Below are 21,374 nucleotides of genomic sequence, written 5' to 3' on the forward strand. Positions count from 1 at the left end.
CTTGGACGAAATACGTTCTTTTCCATTTTCACAATTATAAGTATAGCTAAAAGGATACTCACGATGAAAAGGGAGTGAAGCTGCATGAACATATAATTAGAATAGGATACCTCTTTTTGGAATGTACTTGTCTATGCATAAATAAATACTTCTATTTTTTTTCTCTCCAGACGAGAGATCGAGCACTCAGAGAGCCAGCTCGCCACCGTCGGCTCTCCGAACGTCACGATGCACATCACAGATCGCAACGGACAAGACGTTACTGCCGCTCAAGTCGGAGATCCTCTTGCTCTTCGCTTCCAAATTACCGACGTTGATTCACCCTACGAAATTTTCGTCCGGGAGCTGGTTGCCATGGATGGAGTTGATAACTCCGAGATATTGCTTATCGACTCAAACGGCTGCCCCACTGATCGCACAATCATGGGTCCCTTGTATAAGGTGAACAGCTCGGGACAGGTTCTGCACGCGCCCTTCGATGCTTTCAAGTTCCCCACTTCAGAAATCGTGCAGTTCAAGGCGTTAGTCACACCCTGTATTCCTTACTGTGAGCCGGTACGTCGAAAACGCTATCAGTATTATGATATATGATATATATATATATATACGCAGTTCTCATCTATTGCAACTTAAAACGACGCTTATTAAAAGGATCCATCTTCCACTGATGGATCCTTTTAATAAGCGTCGTTTAATTTTAAAAGCTAGTAGGCTGTATGTACGCGTGTGAGAATAACAGATACATATTGTCTAGAGAACATATGCTTATTTGGAAAACAACAGTTACTAGCTTATTTTGTTTTTCTTAGCTTGTAGCATGCGATTCTCTAAGGAACTTTATTTTTTCATGCAGGCCAAATGTGAGGACACTATTAATGTGCCTTTCGAAGGACGCACTGAAAGCGATTCGTACGGCCGCCGACGCAGGCGATCAATTCGTCAATCGCGCAACTCAACCACTGGCACTGATGAGGAGCTTGTCGTCGTTCAACAGATTCGCATCTCGGACAAATTCACATTCAATCCCGACGAAGATAAAGATGTTACGCTCGCGGATACGTCCGGTTCTTCTACAAACTTTGCTCCGGTCTCTGGCTGCGCTAACTTGGTCAGCATTGCAGTCGTTTGCGGCTCCTTCCTCATTGCCCAGGTCACGCTACTGTTCGTATGCGCATTTGTTGTTAATAGCCGACGTGGCAAGAAGCTTGACGAGCTCGTTGAACGGACGCCGTCCGTATCATCGACGGCGTCTCGGCTTTATAGTCGTCAGCCCTTCAACACTCAGTGGAGCTAGACACCTTCGTAAACAGAAAGGGAAGGAAGAGCGAAAATAAAAAGGAGAATAAAAAAAGAAAACGAGTTGAGAAAAAAACAAAAAATAGAAAACGTACTCGAGAGTTTGCCAATGCAGGGTGGAGTAAAAAGAAACGTGGCAGAAATGTACAAGAACGAAACGAGGTCCATCTACCCATTAATTATTTAATCAAGCAATCACTTTTCATACCCGATCGATGGTCCACCACTGAGTGTCTCAATCCCTCCGAGAGCTTAACGTGGCGGCCGTGCGCCGTTTAAAATCACCATGTGTTGTTTTTTTTTTCGAATATTTTCCCGTGTTCCCGTTCAGTGATCGCTGCCGGGGGCGCAGGAACATCGGGGTAGCCGAGGTGCCAACGCCAGTGGCTACAAATTGCAAGAAGCTCTCTCTCTGGCTATTTTAGAGCGCGCCACTGGTATTAGCGCTGAAGGACGTTGCCACAAGGACGGAGCGAAATTCTCGATATGGTAAAACGAGGCTTTGAAGAATAACAACTTAGATATATAAGAACGTATTGCGCTCCCTACTAATGCATTCCTAATAAGCTCTGACTTCGTACCCGATGGTTTCAACGGTTTCTTTTCTTCCCTTAATCAAAGTAAGCTTGTTTGTCGTGTGAATAGTTCAGCTGCAACTGGAACGACTTCGACACCTAATGACATTACGAAGTGTGAAACGAGGTTCAGGATTCTGGTAGCCAGAAAGTTAGTTCAATCTCTTTTGGCAGATCGATATGAACAGCTGTATGAAATGAATTATGGCCGGGCCGACAAGGAGATTAATTAGAACGATGGGGGATATGACAAATGAGACTGAAGAGAATGCTTATTTATTCAATTTGTGTGTAGCATGTGTGTGTATGTGTAGTAGTAGCTCTATGCTAATGTGCGTAAAGTGTGACAAATCTTCATGAAAACAAGAAGATCTGTGATCCGCAACCGCAACGTCGATAGCTATGCAGACGTAACGGATCTAGGCTCTTCTTTAGACGACAGCTACTTTTCGGGCTGGTTCCTTTTGGCCATTTGACCTGACCTGACCTCGTTGAATCTAGTAAACCTATAGACAGCCTGCAACAACTACATACAACGACTAAGGTCAGCACGGCCTTCTCCACCTAATACTTTCGACTATGATCTCCTAAATGGAAGCTCTTGTTATCGCCAGTTGCTATTTATATTCTACTATATAATTATTGCATGTAGACGCAACTTTCTGGCCAACCACGCAAGCAGGTGCTAATGCAGCGAACTTAACCACTCTTGCCATATGTTCTTTGCGGTGCCCTATATACTTCACGTAAAAGAGGACAATAACGCCTGAAGAAAGAAACAAGTTTAATACGTCGAAAATAAGAAATCGCTTCTATTTTAACAACAACAACAACAGCAACAACAACAATTTGTTAACAAAAGCAGCATGTGACAAAAGCAACTTTATTAAAAACAGCACTACCGCCTCATTTATTGTCACTGTCGTAACATTTGCGTTTACAACAGACGATTCATGTATCACCAGAAGATGCTTTGAAAACGGAAGGACAAAATTCGGGAAAAATCTCAGATCACTCACTATTTACCACGCATCGTATGATTCAAGCCATCGGATCTGGAGGTGGTTTACTTATCCAACACCACCTCTGACAACAAAATTCTTTCGATCAAGCTCAAAATTCATACTGGCTGAGGAACGAATGTTTATTCGTCATAGTATTACAAACAAAATAGTGACACTCTTCATATACAATTATAAACAACGAAGAAAAGGGTTGACGTTTTTCAAGAGATAATATGAGCAATAGGAACAGAAGAGTGATGCTGGCGGAGCTAATTATTTATTTGTACATTATTACTGAAGGACGAAGGTAAAGAAAGTATTTATTATTGTAACGACTTGGCGTAAAACGCAAAAAGTTCAGCATGAAATGACGACAACGCACCATTGGATATGTCACGGAAAAAAGGAACGTAATTTACGATTGGTCATATACAATTTCGATCAAAAATGAAATTGCGACAAAAAACTATATTCGCCTACTATATATATATATATATGTATATGTATATGTGTGTATATATATATATATATGCATATATATATATATATATATATGCATATATATATACACATATATATATATATATATACATATACATATACATATATATATACATATATATATATATAAAATTGGCCTAAACGAAACATATAGTTATGCGCCGGTCGCTGTGTTCGAGTGCAAACAAAATATATATATATATATTTATTTATAGAGAAACCATTCAATCAATAAACCTATATTGAACATATTCACTTTGTCGTATATATATGCGCGCATATCTGTATCGCCTAAAGAAAAATGAAGAGTAACTGAGTTGGTAGAAACAAAGCTGTGCCTAGACAGTGTCCGTACCGTGAAGAAAATAGGAGCAGCATGATTCAGTGGTATTATTATTATAATATCGACTAGGTGTATTTATCGTTAATGAAGGCGATCACCGTTTAAACTGTCCCCATCTAGAGTTGCCCCAGCACGAATCAAGCGTCAATTGCGGAACAATTTATCCAAATCTAGCCTTTTTAGACAGGGAAATTCACGAAGGAGCTCAGTAGGTCTCATTGCAAAGGTTTGTCAGTGCTTACGCATCTAAAGGTATCGATCAGTTGATGATTACAGATGTTATAGCCTCGTTTACAGCTGCGTAGCACGATAAGTGAATAATAAGACAAGCATACGTTGGACTCAAAACTAGGTAGATTGGTAACAACTACGTTACTCCGTTATTTCACTAAACGGCTGGCTCCCTGCGCGAAACAGAACGTATCTATGTCCGGGTCGGAACCTGGACTGCATTATGTCACCCACTAACCTATCATCGGGACAGGCTATGATGAACATCTGCTGAATTCAGATTGAGGTCTGGTGTTTTCTATAAAAAGGTACCACTGACTCCCATCGCAATTAGGATTCTCACACATGAGTACGGGAATGCCCTAGTAGGCAATACCAAATAATTACAGCCAGCTCGTTCCGTGCTCGTAAGTATGAATAGTCCGTGCAGTCGTGCCTGGCTGTCAGAATAAAATGGCCAACGTATCTGTATTTCCCGAAATCGATTTCTGAATCGTGCCGTACGTCGTGCTTTGTTGTAAAACCAAATTGATGTCTACGAGACGGTGAGTGGCAGCATTAAAGATAAGGCCGCGTACCGTACAAAGGTAATACCGATCGTGAAATACATGCGCTCTCGTCTACTTGAACTGAACTCTTGCAGATTCGATCGTGAGAAACAGTTTCAGACATTCATATTGCACGGTAGCACGTTTGGTTAGTGATAACCACGGTCAGGATTATTTCGTCTTGTTCTTCTTTTTACCAAAATGTCGCTGCTGGGAGTCACAATGGGCAATCACATGTCGCTGACTGCATCCGATGACAAAATGTTCGATCATAATAGCAGCTTATCGATTTCATAAATGTGAAAAGATGTTCATAACTGTATTTCAAATAGGACTGATTGTTGTGTCCTGTTTTAGACGGCGTTCACTGTATAGCTGGCTAATCTTAGTCTGACTAGGTGCAACTTTGCCTACTACGCTACCTATGACGTGGTTACCTATTACGGCAATCTATTGATACTAGTCTTAGTAAATGCATCTTACCAATGCAGGACGTATATGCTTGACAAGGTTTTTCTCTTGTACGATTGTGTCAAAACATATTTCCTCCTTTTTGAAACATCTTTTAACGTAGCTCGGACGAAACGTCCCAAAGCTGACAGGTTGTACAACAAATAACAATAGATTTTTACTTCCTTATGCATTCTGCTGCAGCACTCGTTGAAGCGGCGTATTTAATAAATACATGTAAAGATATACAGCGGCACGGCACGGCACTAATAAACGTCGACGAAGGCTTTAAAACTATATGGCAGGTGGTGCGGATCAATTTAATTTTACTGTTATTATTATTATTAGAGTGGATCTAATTTTGGAATATAATCTAATTAGGCAGACGCGAAGAGAAGCTTCATTGACGCAGACAAACTATTCCTCCGATAGCAGTATGAAAAAAAAAACATCATTCCCGTAATAGTATCCGAATACCATATTTAAACTATAATAATCCCTCACATATGTAGTCTGTTCTTATACCGCTAGCTCGATTGTGTTCAGAACTCCTTTATATGAAGGAAAAATGCGCCCGTTATATAGTGCTTCGTATGAAAATACTTGGCTTTATTATAATAACAACTTAATTATATTTTGTACACATTTCTATTATACGATAAGAAAAAGGCAAAATGACGATTTAAATTAAGAGTCGATATTTTTCAATTCGGTCTTACCATGTGATTTAATTTCGGCACTCCGCTTGAAAACGTATTCGTTGTTTTCCTGTTTGCTTACTTCAAGATTTGCGATCTCATAGCTCCTGTCAAGCTCAACTTGTTCACTCAGGTCGACGTCTTTGGTTAACACCAACTCATTAGATGACTGAGTATTGCGGGTATCGATTTGTCCCGTTACGTCAACATCTATGTTTTTGTCTATGGATTTCACCTCCGCGTCCTTATTCTGGGTCGAGTTTTTCACTTCATTGTTAACAGCTTCGGTTCTTTTGATCCCAGACTTTGTAGAGTCCAAATTGTCGTCATCGATACGTCTCACCTTGATCTCAACATTGCCTGTGCGTTTCTCCGGCACTTCTTTGAGCATCGGAGCCTTAATAACAATCTTGGACTCGGTGAGGTGCGCTGACAATTTATCGAGATCGAAGCCTTCGGCGATTTTGAATGATCTCTTCACTTCGCGTAACGAAAATCCGTTTTCCAGGTTGATTTCTTTCCGAGCGTGCACAATAATCTCTCTACCTTTGAGTGTGACTTCAATATCTTCAGGGCCAAAGTTCTCGTTGTTGGTCGCGAGTTCACAAAGAACTTTAATATCATCTTGAGGAGATTGCGATCGTGGGCGGGTAGACATGAACATTTCCTCAAAGACCCTCCGTCTTCGCTGTGGATCCACCTTTAGTAAATGGTACAAATTTCGCGAGCGCAGATCTTCCTCCATGCGCTGAATGTGCCTCTCAAACCACGAGCGCATATCGTTGTGAGAGCAATCGTCAAACATCTTAAACCAAGCCTTGTCTCTTGCCGCTAGATCTAGCGTTAAAAGTTCCTCAAAAATTGGAACTCACGTCTGATTTCTTATTTTGAGCGTGGAACAATCTTTAACAGCACTCAGTGGAAGCTTTTAAAGGGTTTGACCGCCGCGAGTGGTGTTTTCCCATAAAGCAGGGCTGAGTCGTGCGAAGGCTAGTGAGAGATGGGTATGTTTAGGAGAGCGCTCTGTCGTTCTGTCGCCAGATGACGCGCTGCTTGCCAAAGTGACGCAAGCGTCTAGCATTTCTCGAGGAAAATGTTGGCAAATGGCCATTTGCCCAGAGTTAACATCCTACACAAAGCGTTCACTCTAGAGGTGCTAGCTTTCCGATAGATTTCCCATTTATATGACGAGTTCACTAAACAGACATATATAATAATAAGCTTTGTTTAAATTGTCGACCTTAACCTTGATCCAGCTGAGAACTGCCTGAGGCATTTATCAGCTCTTACATTATCCATTATTTTAGGCAATGAATTATTCCAGTTAAACGATGATAGATTTTTAATACAATGTGTTTCAATACAAACGCTAGCAGACACACGAAAAATTTCTGTGCTATTAACATCAATAGGAACCATCCATTTTGCTACGTACAACATTTGCCTCTACATTCAGTTCAACTTGGTCCAGTAACAGTGAACTTGTAGTTTAAAAAATTGCATTATTTTGCGTGGGTTGTATGGGACGTAAGTTTTAACTTGGTTAGAACTCTGAGGCTCGAGAACACACGCTATACAGCAAATACAGCAAATCTATAAAATGATGGATAGATAATTAGGATTCGTTTAATAAACAATACATATCCTTTAATTTTCTCTACTTTTTTTTTTTTTTTTTTTTACCATGCTTCTCATTCGTGAAACAAACGCAAATAAGCTTGATTCTATGTCTCGTTTTATAGGCAAATTGTACCCTTAGAATATGGTGCCAGGGTAGATCTTTCGCAGAAACGTCTTCGCCCTCGGAGAATTAGACTAATATTGATACGTAGCTCTCAATTTTACCGATAAGCGCTTTATCCATTGAGCCACATGGTTTTCCTGTACATTTGCCATTGTACAGTTTCACATGGTTGATTTACTCGCGCTCACCATCCCGTGAATGATTAAAGCCTTTGTTGTATACCTATTAAATGAGTAGTGCTTTCTAGTATTTCAGATGACGCATCGTGGACCAGCATTGACGGTGTCGATTAGTGTGCACCCGCTGCTAGAAGTACATCTACTCTATCGATGACTCAAGCAAGTAACGTTAAGAAAAAACACCTTTGCAACAGCAGTAGCCGGAGCGGCCGTTGATATTGTGTTTTTTTAGATACATAGGCGTGTATACATGTAACACCTATTTACTCATCACAGAACGCCATCGGAGGTCTATTCAAAGAGCCTGCCGTCGTTACCATCTAAACTCGTTCTATCTGTAGGCTGATCGGAATTCGCCCTATGTATAGCAGTTTTTTAGATAGCGAATCGGACATGGAAGTAGGGTTCGCTGATGTTTAAGGCTCACCATAACCGAATCAACTTCCCATCTTTTAGAAGAATATAATTACCGTGAGGAAGCTCGACGTGTGATGACTCATGCTAGTCTATATGACCACTATGCTTTAGACACATGTACTATATAGCGCAATTCATATAGCTGTGTTGAACAAATGGAGCTCTTCTTTCATTGACGTGTGTATTATGTAACGCACTAAGTTGACGTTAGGCTTTTTCTACTGAATCTTAAGGAAAGTATTGTCTGCATCAATTGTTCAGCTACTCAACTGCGAGATTATAAACAATATCTTTCTAAAATTTGTAAATACCTGCCAGTTCTAACTTTATTCCGTCGTAAACATTATGTCTATTGTTATAAAAGTTATATATGGATAAAGATGCGCAGCCGCAGCGCACTCTGGGAGTTCGGTTATAGTTGTTTATGGCCTGCTCAGCCAATAGCTGATACCCGGACATCCACACCTTTATTTCTCGATGATGACAAAAATGGTTTATCATAAACCTATTATTCCTATATAAGAAGCGATAGTGCTGTCGAGCCAAATAACACTGTAATAATCCAGGGCTGATTAGTAGCGATTCCTGGCATGCGAGACATCTTGTCCTCAAGACCACTGAATAAGCCTCCATCCTCTATGCTCTATTTACGTCATCTGCGATTGGCTGCCAAATAAAAGACGCTATCCCTGTCAGCCTGCGTGAAGGCACAGCTCTTCGAATACCCAGACGGATACGCTAGTAAATAAACCTAAGCAGACGTTAAATGTGACGCTTTAAATACAACAGTCAATTGCAGCAAATACCCTTGCTGCAAGGAATTATAGTAAGCCGCTAATTAAATGCTTCGACCACTAACTTACCTTGAAGATAATGTTCATTAAAGCGCAATTTTTTTGGCCTATATTACTTGACAATACTATGATGATACAAGGGCCGTACTAGCAATGAACGGGTGCGACCAGAAAACCCCCGTTTCCCAATTTTAGGTATGTCTGATAACAGGCACCCATCTCCTTTGCTTGCAAGTACCAAATTACTCTACTCTAGCATTACCACGCAATAGGATTAGCTACAACAACCACCGACTATATTTTTGATCGTGAGTAGCAGAATTAAAAGTTTTAGTTCGTTTGACGATCTGTTTGTTTAGGGATTGTATTTTATCACTGGGGTCGCAGCAATCTTCATGAGACAGATTTCGAAAAACTGGATACTAGTTCCGCACGATGCCATCACTGAGTAAAACTGGTGATGGCAACTACTTCAAAAATAACTAGGGTATTATTAAAACTTATCGTATTGGTTCGTTTGAGCAAAAATAAACTCGTATCCATAAATGGTGTTGTTATGCTAGGGTCATCTTAACCGAATCGGTGTTGACGCCTTAGCATTTGTACCTGTTAGGGTTGAGTAAGGAGTATCGTTTCAATGGCTTAAAAAATCTCTTGTTAGATAGGTGTTTTGAGGGACCGGGCTGTTTTTTGTAGCGACTGAATCCTGACATCAATTCTGACCCGAATTTAACCAAGCGGTAGATCTTTGTCAGGCCATCAGAACCAAGTACAACTTCTGTTTTCGGGGAAGTTTGACAGGGGTGTCTCTCATTTTTTTACCGTATAACTAAGGATGGGCAACGAGTTCCAGCGATAGTAGGCCAACAAAAGTAGACTGATGTACGACGATATTCCGGCTTTTATCATAGATGCTTTGTTCAGGTGAACCCTTCTAAAATGTAATAAACAGAATTTACAAAAAAAACTATCTGCTTAGACCTTTTTGTTATAGCGGACATCTATACGGTAGCCAACACAACAACGAACAATATTTCATGTAACATAAATGCCACTTTTATTTCGTTTAGATGCTAATCCATGGATGGATCGACAATGTACCCTTTCAGAAGTGGATAATAGGCTTGAAGAACGTTTTGCTAAAACAGTATAATAACAATGTTTTTTTTTTGGACTGGCGAAAATGGCTTTCCCTATAGGCATTATATAGTATGAATATCTAAAGGGAGAAAAACTTCTGCTGAGACCAATTAAGTAATACTCCACTTTCCACGAAAACGGTTGTTTACTCAACCCCGTTCTGACGGTGAAAGGAAACCGACGAATATTTCTGGGGTTAAGACTTTTGAGAGAACATTTGCCCGTGTTAATAAGCTATGCTTTTTGTCTTGTTGGCCCGTACTAATGTTAGCTTGCTTAGACGCAATCGTCCTACTTACATAACTGCAAATTGACATGTTCATACTTTATGTACACAGCTTTAGAGTATGCCGGAAGCATGCTGTTGGTGGTTATACTATCAGATATGCTCGACAATCGGCTAATGCGACGTTAGCTGGACTTACCGGAAAGTTACTTATATACTCTGTAAACCTATGCGGGCAGACCCGATACGTAGCCCTATTTAAAATCCGCTATAAATAGAAGCATTTCGTTCGCTTAATAGGTTAAAAAATATCAATATAAGTCAATAGGATTGCTACGTGCCGATTCAGCTAAAAAAATATATAAAACAAATCATACGCTTTTAGAGTCTATGCTGTTTCTACTTATATGTATGTCTGCGTAACTGGCGTTTGTTATGGGCGATGGATTTTGCCGAAGTGCTCTTCTTAGGAATATCGTCAGCTGTACGGATGGATGCATAAGGCGCTGGGCTCGTAGAGCTCGCGCATTCTGACACCTATTCATTCCTCACGAGGCCGAGGTTTGGCATGACTGAGGCCATTGGATCCATGGATTTGCTCCGTACCGACGGCCAGTGGATACCTAGATGTGACATTGGTTTGAAGTAATTGGAACGCGCGAAAAAGAGTCTGATTATCTCGATGCGGTCACTTTCTGAACATTGATTTACAGTACAGTCCAATAGGAAAATATTATACGACTAAAAAGCTCGATTTCGTGTTCAAATAAAGTTTATAGGAAACTTTAGCTCGAACACCCATTATGTGAAAATATTGGAACTTCATAGTATAGCAGCTTCTGTTTTGTTGTAATATGCTTCCCATACGCTCTACAGATAAACCGTGAAGCGTCAAATAATTTGGGCGTTCTAGAAAGTAGTTGAACTGTCCACAGTGCGTATGAAACAAACGTTATATATCATCCATGTTAAAATCTGTAGATGTTTTGACCACTATCTTTGCCTCTAGGTGTTGAAGTGCAATCACATATGCGCGATAGATTACGCGACCCATTTCCTCGATGAGGAAGCCAAATATTCGCAGTGCCACTGCTATGAGTTATTTAAATGGGGGAACTGCTCGAAGTACGGCATCATCGGCGGTTCCCGCTTCTCCATTATAAGGCTTGATGGAACTGAATATTTCCATAAACACAAACAAAGTGTTAAATGCGGCTTTACCAGTGAAGATGTTGTTCAAAGCAAATGCCCAAAAGCCTTCCTATCTATAGCACTCGACCTGTACCGTGCCCTATTCCGTGAATAAAAACGTCGAGCCTGTTCCTGCTATCTCCTTTTCCTCCGATGGCATCAAAGTCAACTCCATTAATAAAACGAATCAATTATTCGAAATAGAACGCTCTGCGTAAGCTTGATTGTACGGTGATGAAGTACTGGGCCAGTTAGTATTAGGAAGTTTCGAAGCTGTTAGCTTCAATATTTAGGATCATTTAACAGAAGTCCACTGTTTATTTTTGGCAAATAGGATTTTCGAACAGGCTTTTCTACGTGTCCTATCGTTATTGCGCCTTATTGTAGACGCAACAATATAGCGCTTCGTATAGGCTATTAGTTCCATCATACCTCCATCTTTGTAACGCCAATAACAGTAATTATGGATGAGCTAGGTATTATTATTAATTGCAATTTGCGTCATTTCTTGCTACGATAGATGTAAATTCGTCAGCTACAGAATTTCTCAGCTACAGAACACTCGAGCGGAATACTTCAATTTCAGATGGAATACGGATTTTGGAACTGTTCGAAAGCGAGGCTGTAATGATACGTACGTATATATATATATTTAAATGTTATGAACTCGTTTATTATTCTGCTTCTTTTACAGATCTCTAACTAAATATACTTTAATTATAAGATGAATTTAAAATTTTTGTACAATGTTGAGATATGCAATATGAATAAATTAACCCAGCTCGTTCTCCCCACCCCAGAAATATGGAAAATTCATACAACCGTACCGCGCTCAAGCTAAGCCTATTTTCAGTCGCCAGGATAAAGCTTTCAAAGTCGAGGTCTACACCAAATAGGCCTTTGCGCATTATTAATCTACGTAGAAAAGTATAAAAATATTAAAAGCAGGAAATAGTATTAAGTAATAGGTAAAATCGAAACCTTATTTACTAAAATAACTTAAATAATTTCATGGCCACTAGTGTCGTTAAGTGTCGCTTTGAACGGCCGGGTCTCAGCACGAAATGCAATGTCCTGTCCACCCCTAGACCTTGTTCACATCATGGCACAATGTGACCTCGATCTAAGTGGGCGGACACGTTTAAACCATCACTGCGACCAAAACTGTAGTTCACAACTATTGCTAGAATGTTTCCTAGTCGTTTGTGCGCGTCTGTTCACCTGGCTCTAAGCCTAAGGTCGTACTTAGCATAGATCGATTATTTGATGCCATGTTACATTCGAATGAATTGAATGCTGTTGCTCGTAAAAATATGACGGCCGAAAAGGTTTAGATCAGCGCCGCCGTAAGCCTATTTCAGATTTTTAAGAAAAGTGATCCTGTATGGAACGCGCAAACAAATAGGAGCGAGGTGGGCCAGCCGGAGAGCGATCTGGAGGACTACTCGGAGAAACACTTGTGTCAGCAGACTTAGATACTGCATTATTGGTAATAATTGGTGACGTCGTACTCAGATCGTCCTGCCAATGAAGTCATAAAGATGTGTACGTTTTCTCTCTCGAAATTGCTAAGGCTAATGGCAACTAATGTATAACATCATGCCAAATGCCCGCCCCCTACTTAAAGTTTGGTGCTATTTATGTAACAAGGAGCGGTTTAAATGTTTTATATCTAGGAAGTACGCGTCAAAAATAATGTTTCGCTAACCGGTTCCTTCACAATTGATTCCGTGTCCTGACTTGGCAGCATGATCAACTCTGGCTAGCATTATGTGCAGCGATGCTGGTTAGGCTCTCCGAAGGTCTCGATATTTTATGCATGACTGCGCCGAAGAGTCAGCCAGTGCGTTTTCATTGAAAAAAAAAGTATCTCTCGTAACGGTGTCGACTCTTTAAGCTTGCATGTTTATTACATATACAAAATAGTATTCGAGTTCGCCGACGAGATTCCATCGTGGCCTAACGCCGATCGGCGTTCCAACTAAAGCGCTCATGATGCTTTTTGCCGTTGGCACCACGTACCTGACAATTCAAATAAACAATCTTAAAAGCTCAAGGCCTAATCATAGTCAGTAACGCCTTATGTGGACTATTTTTACAATTTGACGGACAAACAACCTTGACATGCTCAACAGGCATCCAAGTGAAGCTTCCAGCAACCAATAGGTACATGCATAGGACCATTACATACTAACTACACTGATCCTGGTGCTAATGAAAGCTTGATATGCCATTCTCGCTCGCTTCGCTCCAGACCTCTTGAAGCTGATTGCCCGGATCGTGAGAGTCTGCTAAAAATGAATACATAAAAAAAAGCTAAAAATGCTAACTTGCAAAATCGGCATATGTCGAATTTGAAGGGTAGTTGTTTCTGTCCCATGGCTGGTCACCCTGCCATGAAGATGAATTTGTGGTTAGTGGGAGCCGTATGGATTATATATCTATATATTCTACTTAGGGAGTTACGACATTAGCGTGAAACTAAAAAAATTCGATCTTCAGCTTCCTGCTATCGCTCCTGTTACCGTCACCACGATCAGATATGACAAAAGCGTGTACCTATTCAGGCAGGAGCCAATGTTTCTAGCTGATTTTTCTTTCTTATATACTTTTGTAATGTATATAAATATGTAGTTTATATTTAAATACTATATACCTTTTTTTTTCACAAGATCGCGCGTATGAGTATTATTAAAAACGCGTTTCCCAAAAAAAGAATGTCCTGTTCCAATGTACTAAAGCCATTTGGAGAAGACGCCAATTTTGGCATTGGCATATATGAGAAAAGAACATAGAGACCAGACAATTGATGATTAATCATACGTTTGAATCAAAACCGCGTTGTCCCGACTAAAGGATACTGGGCTACAGGCAATGATAATTAACGATTGTAACGCTCTATTATTTATGTAATATATATGGTTAAATATTTTGTGTAATAAAAAAGCTTAGTCTATTATCCTGAAGAACATAAAGCTAAACATGAACGCACTCAGCAATTATGTACAAGCAAATAATCTTCCTTAGATATGGAAGCTCATCATTTAGAAGCAACTCGGGTACCGAGTGAATGGTTATCGCTCCAAGTAGTGTCGGCGTTTGACCGTATCGTGATGGGTTTTCGGTAACTGCGTTTACCTTATAGGAAAGCACTGAGCTAATTCCACATTTAAAGACGGCCATTAAAGAAAAGCTTTAATTCTGGAACTTCAGGAGTTACATCAAAATGTTTGCTAGGCAAAATGCCTCGAAGCTTACTCAGACATTTCTGAAAGGTACTCGCAACTCAAGCAGGTGTTAATAATTTTCGGCGTAATCATGCTATATAAGACAAATGACACAAAACGTCAAGCTCACTATTTGACTTGTATATTGTAGAGCAAAAAAAAACAGCTTTCTAAATGCCTTTCAATCAACATTAAGTTAAGAATAAGTTTACCTACGCTCATGGATGCTAACGTGTTTCGTACGCACGTACCAACGGTAAGTGTCCTTCGTCTTTGGCTACCGCGAAGGAATGCGGGTAAATTGATCTCAGTTTTGCAGTTGATCTTCAAGTTCATGGAGTTCTACGTGAAGATTCCGTGAAAGAGGGGTTCTACCGAAATAATAAAAATACGGTGGCAGAAATAACATCTAGTCGCTTTGATTCGACATAAAGGATCTTCTATCAGTATTGTAATAACTGTACGTAGTAAAATGTTAAATAACGAGTAACGAAATAACCAGATTCGGATACGATCTTCAATTTCTTCACTCAAAACTTTGGGACCGTAAGTCTCTAACCCATCCGGGCTATAGAATAAAAAGTTGTTAACCGCTTGCAGCCCATGAGTAAGCATCACTGATACATATGCCAAAGGACAAATATTTATAGTACATCATGTATAGCGCTATTTTTTAAAACTCAAACAATATGCGTCCTAAGACTCGACACTCTATTTATCTTAAGTATTTTCAAACAGTGTATTATTCCAAGACTTGTTATCTCAGGATTTTGGAAAAATTTATCCGTTCATCCATGTACGATCAAGTTTTACGAAGTAAAATTCAATAAAAGTTCGAATTTGGAGTGATAATTTAAGTTGGATTCGCACGCATTTGTGAATCCTGGTGGCCCATACGATACTCGGCGCTGCAAACCTGACCATGAAAAAGAGGAAACTATTTATCAAGTAGGTCTTAAACATATGTATATGTTTAATAACGCTTTATTCACGTGAAACTACCAGATCTTAGTACATCTGAAATCTAGATAACATCTCCTAAAACACTGTCAACCTCAAGTCAAGAAGCTTCTGTCTCTCCATGTTTGCCAGTTATCTTCTAACTTCAGTTGTCTCAGTAATAACTTGAATATCAATAGCAAAGTATTACATATTCATTAAGCCATCCTCACAAATTCGAAGTCCCAAGAGTACCTCTAACCAATGATCAACCTTGACCCAAATATGTCAGGATCGTGAAATTGCCCCTGTGTCATTCTTTTGACACTTTCACCTGCACAATCATTTCAAGCAATAGGTAGCACTCAATATACTTTTCACATATTCTAGTTAGCCTGCGCAGGATTTTACGATACACCTTGCTAACACAAAGAGCACAATAGTTGTTAAGCACATTTGTTACGCACAGAGATAATAAAGCGAATATTTTTTGTCAAGACACTTAAAAATATAGTTATTACAATATGAGATCATACGATACGAAATCATTTTCCCTATCAGCTATCTATCTTATCACTGACCAAAAAGTTGCTACATATGGGCATACATAAGGTATCGGCTTTAACTACTGCCAACCGCAGACATATTACATTGGTTCTGTGCAAATGCAACGCCACCAGATCATAGAGCATTTGATATATTGGCCTAGTTCTAAAAATGAGAATTAAAAAAAAAACACAAAAGAGTCTAAAATCGATTGTGCATCTGTCGAATACTAAACAATGATCTCTCTACGTGAATTCTATAGACAAACACAAAGATTCAGGGTTCGTTACAGATTCCTATAAAGACGGTTACTTGGTTCGGGGTAATGATAACAAAGTAAAATGGTCGATCGACATCAATGATAACTAATAGTCCCGGCTTTTTGCCACAGTCAGTTACAGTTGACGCGGTAGATGCGGCAGCCTCGGTGCCCAACTCGTCCACGATTATAACAGCCTGGTGTAGGCAGCTCGAGACATGGGCCAGGTCTGGCCTGTTGTACCTGACACCTTCGCGACCGGACTGATCAGACGGATACAGGAGCAAAGCGGAATGGTTAAGGGACAAATCAAGCAATCTATTCGACTCGAGAGCGTAAAATGATAGCTGGTCTCACTTACATTGCTTAGACTACGACAGTTGGATAATAATAACTTATATGGTGGGCACGGGCACACGACTTGCATCTCCAGTTAACCCTACTCAAGTAGAATTTTCCTCTTTGAAGCTCCTGAGCCTCGACGACCAATTTAGATCAGCAGAAAGGGACGAAACGCTTCAACCGATGTACCGTAAATAATAGATCCACAAAACACTATAATTATATTAGAAAAGGCAAACTGGATTTTGTTTTTTCAACCGAACAACAATTTACTTCATGATTACGCATACTGATATTTTTGCCCGGAGTTTTCGTATTGCTAATTTCTGTCGGTGCCTTTTTATCTCATCGTGCTCATAAATGTATGGTGTGCATACATATATATGACTGTAATATTAAAAGATCGAACTAACGAAGCGGAAGCGTTATGGCCATCGACTGAGGGATCACTGTCCTGCTGGCTAGAGAATCGTTGAAAGTGGGACGATGGTCGTTTAAATGAACGGTGAAATTAAATGGCGGGTTTTATCGGCTACTTCATCTCAACGTACTGTAAAATTATACCTTTCCATTGGGGCTACATTGCAGTTATTGTTTAACTTGTATGGGTCAATGCCGCAACATATTATCTCACATGTTGCTAGACAGAAGAGCCAACACAACATTAGAGTTTTGCTAAAATAGTCCGCTTTAAAGGGGCGGAGACTTCTTTCCTACCTCTGGATTTTAGCAAGGGGAGCTCTAATCCATTTCGATATTTAGCAAATATTCAAGCGTTCAGTCGGTGAGTATTGGTCTGTTTATCCAACAAACGGATGGCTATAAACCTAACTTTAACTTCACGTTAATACAGTTCGGCTTATGCTGTAAAAAATGCTAATGGCTAACTGGTTTTTTCATTCTCGGCAGATACGTTGGCTCGATCGATTGCTTTTATCTGATCCTGCGAACTGTCCAAGTGAGTTCATAGAATTTAGGCCATTTTTATTTGCGCAAAACACAAATAAAGATCTTCAGGCACCTATTGTAGGTTTAGAGACAGATTTTGCTCATTGGTTAATAAGTGTGCAAATATCTCGGACATGACCTAGTTCCAAATAGTAATAATAAGATCTAAATGATTATCTGGAAATAGGGAAACTACTATTTGTAGCAACTTTCAATCACTTACTCTATAAATATGTCAGCTTAGCTGTTTTCTATCATAACTTAGAGAAATATAACTCTAATTGAGATTATGTGATCGTGTAATGCAGCGTCTACGTCTGCTACTCCTTAACTAACAGTCGAGGCAGCTACGTGTTACCTTATATAAAATATTACAGCGGCAAAGAGATGGCTCACTTTGAATTTTGCAGGCCGGCTTTGAACTAGTATATAAACGCTTATAGTGTAGCTCTATTTCTTATGTAAAGAGATTTTCTACATAGAAACCATACGTATGAAGAGATCTGTATGCCAGTTTACCGAAGGAACCTGTGTACGTTTAATATGAAAGTAGGGAGTATTACTTCAAAAGGAAGTAGCAGCATGACGATTTTGGAGTCAGAAAGCTTAAGGAATCGGCGTTGTATAATGCGGAGCGTTAAGCTCAGTGTATTCAGCGTTTTGTAGCTTTTTTCCATTTATAGCAGATGCTATGATTCTCAGTTTTCTGCAACTTCCATAAGCTCCGATGGCGCGAGGTCCTATCTAAATTAGGGTTTCGAGTTTTGCGTCCGGTTGTTGACAGTAAGCATTGCTGCAGATAGTTGACCCCCAGTAATGCGCTCACGTCGAACTTATGCGCTAGGCTTTCATAGATTCCTAAGCTTTGAAGGTAAACGCGTTATCATTACACCATCATGGAGTCAAATCTACCTACAAAACATCCATGTAACTGGTAACGAGAGTTTAGTATAGCTATAATCTGAAATTGGGCTTAATCTCACAGTGCTCTCAATCGGTCGTTGGTTACATTATTGTTTCTGTGACCATGCACACTGTTTATGCGTCTGTGGTCTCTTTAGTATATCTAGTACAAGTCTAAGTAGATCTATATTCGCAGGAAGTTAAACTTTATGGATTTTGATTCGTTAGCACATTTTTTTCTCAGAATCGAGCGAAGACTATACATACAAGTTACTATTTTTCAGCGAAGGGTGTATTGATTCGTCGTCCTTCTACATAGCTATACGTAACTGATCACACTTTAAAAATGGCCGGTAATTGCATACGCAGTAAAACGACCGCTGATCCATGCACCATAAATGTCAGGTTGGATTAACTGTCAGGCCTCTTAGCTCTTACTCAGTGCGTTGTCTAACTAGGTCTAGGTTGAAATTTCTGGAAAGACAGGACACATAAGCAATACAAACAGAATTCGCTTTCACTAATAGCTTTCATTCAAGCTCAATTTTATATAGCATTGTATTGTGTTAAAGTGAAGGGATTATATCTTATGTATGCTGTGTACGCAACAATCCGACAGCGACCTGAGCTCTAACCCTTAGATCCTTTGGCGGAAGGATACACTATTGAGAAACGTGATGGTAGGTCAATTAGATTTTCTTTATTATCTAATTATTGCTTGTTTTTTTTAGAAGCTTTTATTGGTTTCACGACGATTGTACTATTGTGCAAAAATCTATATGTTTCTAAACTACCCGTAATGTGTAGTGGTAACGCGCCTCTTTACTAAACTCAGGGCCATGATGTCTAAAGGGAATACCGGACGTACAACTCAAAACGTTAAGGACGTTAAAGATGCTGAATTGGTGCTTTTGACTTGAGAGTTGCTGATATGAACAGTCATCAAACGGCCTTTTGACATCCTATATGTATGGTTATCGTGCTTTTTGAACAATTGGTTTTCCGCTGGTGCAATGTTTCTGAGTTCATCGAGTTTTTCGAAGTTATGCCCATACGTATCGCTGTGCACATTAGGCACACAGTACAATAGTTTCGTTTCTACACTCTTTTTGGGGCCCAGGGATAACTTATGATTCAACATAACTTGAAATTACTCAAGATCATTTCGATTTTTCGTTGCAATGTTGAAGAACGCCAAGCCAAGCCGGTACCGCGACTTGAGCATTTCGGAGAAGACATCCGCCAATTTCCTTTCGACGATTGGAGAAAGGCACTGATTTTCTTTCTCCAACAGGTCGAGGAACCTCTCAGTACTATTATCTAATATAAATTCTGCAAGTTTATTCCTTTTACGGCTTACTTCGTATCTTGAAGTTTCTAGATTAGGACCAAGTCCATCGAACATCCTGCTGTTGAACGAAACCGAAGAATACACTAAAGAAGACCTGCAAATTTCATATCGAAAAGGAGCTCACCACTATACAACATCATCGGAAAAGGTGGAAACAGCAGCAACTGCCTCGGTTACACTTCGAGGTGAGGAACTGTCACAGAACAATATCCTGGTGGCCATGAATGGTTAATATGCGTGAAATCAGATTCTCAAACGATGGTTAGTAAAACAACTTGAAAAAAAAACTTAGCGTAACCAGCCGCTGAGCCGTATCGGTGCTATGCATAGAAGTTTATTTGCACATTCAATGAGAAATAAATCAAATTATCGTGAAGTGGGTATGTCCATCGGCCGTGGGAATGATGGCAACGGTTCGCATTGTGGCAGTCAATTTATACATCCGGAAACGTATCGAGCAAACGCTTCTAAGTTCCACGGACATAACATAATACCATATTCGAAGACACTCATACGCACAATCAAGTTTGTAAGTTAACTCAGTTGTACAAAACTTTAATTTTCCATCGCGCGCCTCTACCGAATCAGCCGATGCAAATAACAACTGTATAAAAATATATTCCACCTTCAAGCGAGCTGCACTGCTTTAAATGAAACTATAACAATGTATACGTGAAGGTTTCACTTTATTAAAAAAAAAGAAAAAGATCTTTAATAAAAAAAGGTCTGTGAAACAAAATGTACCTTCATTTTTTTGACGTTGCTGCTCAACGAAATCTATGAAACGATGAATACTTACTCTAATAATATATATAATAAATAGAGGAATTTTCTGGTTTCTTTCCGTCTCATATCACAATACTTCGTGACGAAGTATTGTGATAGGAGACGGCAAATACTTTGGCTTAATATATACGAAGTGGATTGGTTTAATTGGAATCTTCTCGATGGAATGTAAAGGTAACGGCATTGACGGAAGAGAATTCTCACTTATGAAAGAATTACCTAGGTACCTGTCAAAAAGTCTACTTAGTATACCGAGTAAAACGCAGCTAAGAAAAAAATTAAATCCGTCTTTCGTTCTTGATTCGCTTGCCCACTTCGAGTTAGGCCACTTACGTTAACTGAACCAAAAGATTCCGCCTCTGTATCATGCTAAAATCGTTTAAGGAGCTGGCAGATTCCAGTAAAGAGTCGAAGATCTCCCGCATGGTGCATCGAATAGATCGGCCGATTAACGTCAGTCTCAATTAGGTTCTCTATCATAGGCATGACGTCACGACGGCAGCAGTAACGCTTGCTTTACTACCTATGCGAAACCATCTGAAGGAACATCAAACCTAACAAAAAAAGACGTCACAAATGACTTGTAAATAAGAGAGAATGACGTTCGCAATATTTCTTTATTATACAATGCCCCACCGCGGTTGCGGACATGAACTCAAAGCAAGTAGGGCTAGAAACCTAAGCCAACGAACTACGCTTCATGAAAATGATTAAATCAACAGCTAGATAGGCTGCC

At 39.7% G+C, this 21,374-nt stretch overlaps 1 protein-coding gene and 2 long non-coding RNA genes across 5 annotated transcripts in view; 2 read left to right on the plus strand and 1 right to left on the minus strand.

The window, feature by feature from the left end:
• LOC111262592 (uncharacterized) overlaps nt 1–3,627 on the plus strand; it is a 129,460-nt gene extending 125,833 nt beyond the window's left edge. For all 3 annotated transcript variants that reach the window (XM_022836954.2, XM_086969220.1, XM_086969221.1), the window contains 2 exons: nt 171–555; nt 854–3,627. In XM_022836954.2, the coding sequence (XP_022692689.1) occupies nt 171–555; nt 854–1,294 (826 nt within the window). In that variant the 3' untranslated portion in view covers nt 1,295–3,627. The remainder of the gene's footprint in view (nt 1–170; nt 556–853) is intronic.
• An 11,903-nt stretch (nt 3,628–15,530) lies between these two features.
• On the minus strand, nt 15,531–18,856 carry LOC147753178 (uncharacterized). The gene is made up of 2 exons (XR_015311962.1): nt 18,769–18,856; nt 15,531–16,571 (listed from the first exon to the last, which is right to left on the minus strand). It is a non-coding gene; the product is annotated as an uncharacterized LOC147753178 (long non-coding RNA).
• Nucleotides 18,857–19,095: 239 nt separating this feature from the next.
• On the plus strand, nt 19,096–20,558 carry LOC147753179 (uncharacterized). Its single transcript, XR_015311961.1, has 2 exons — nt 19,096–19,181; nt 19,876–20,558. It is a non-coding gene; the product is annotated as an uncharacterized LOC147753179 (long non-coding RNA).
• Nucleotides 20,559–21,374: the final 816 nt, after the last annotated feature.

The sequence above is a fragment of the Varroa jacobsoni genome, unplaced genomic scaffold, assembly GCF_002532875.2.
Source record: "Varroa jacobsoni isolate VJ856 unplaced genomic scaffold, vjacob_1.0 scaffold_677, whole genome shotgun sequence".
NCBI classification, from domain to species: domain Eukaryota; kingdom Metazoa; phylum Arthropoda; class Arachnida; order Mesostigmata; family Varroidae; genus Varroa; species Varroa jacobsoni.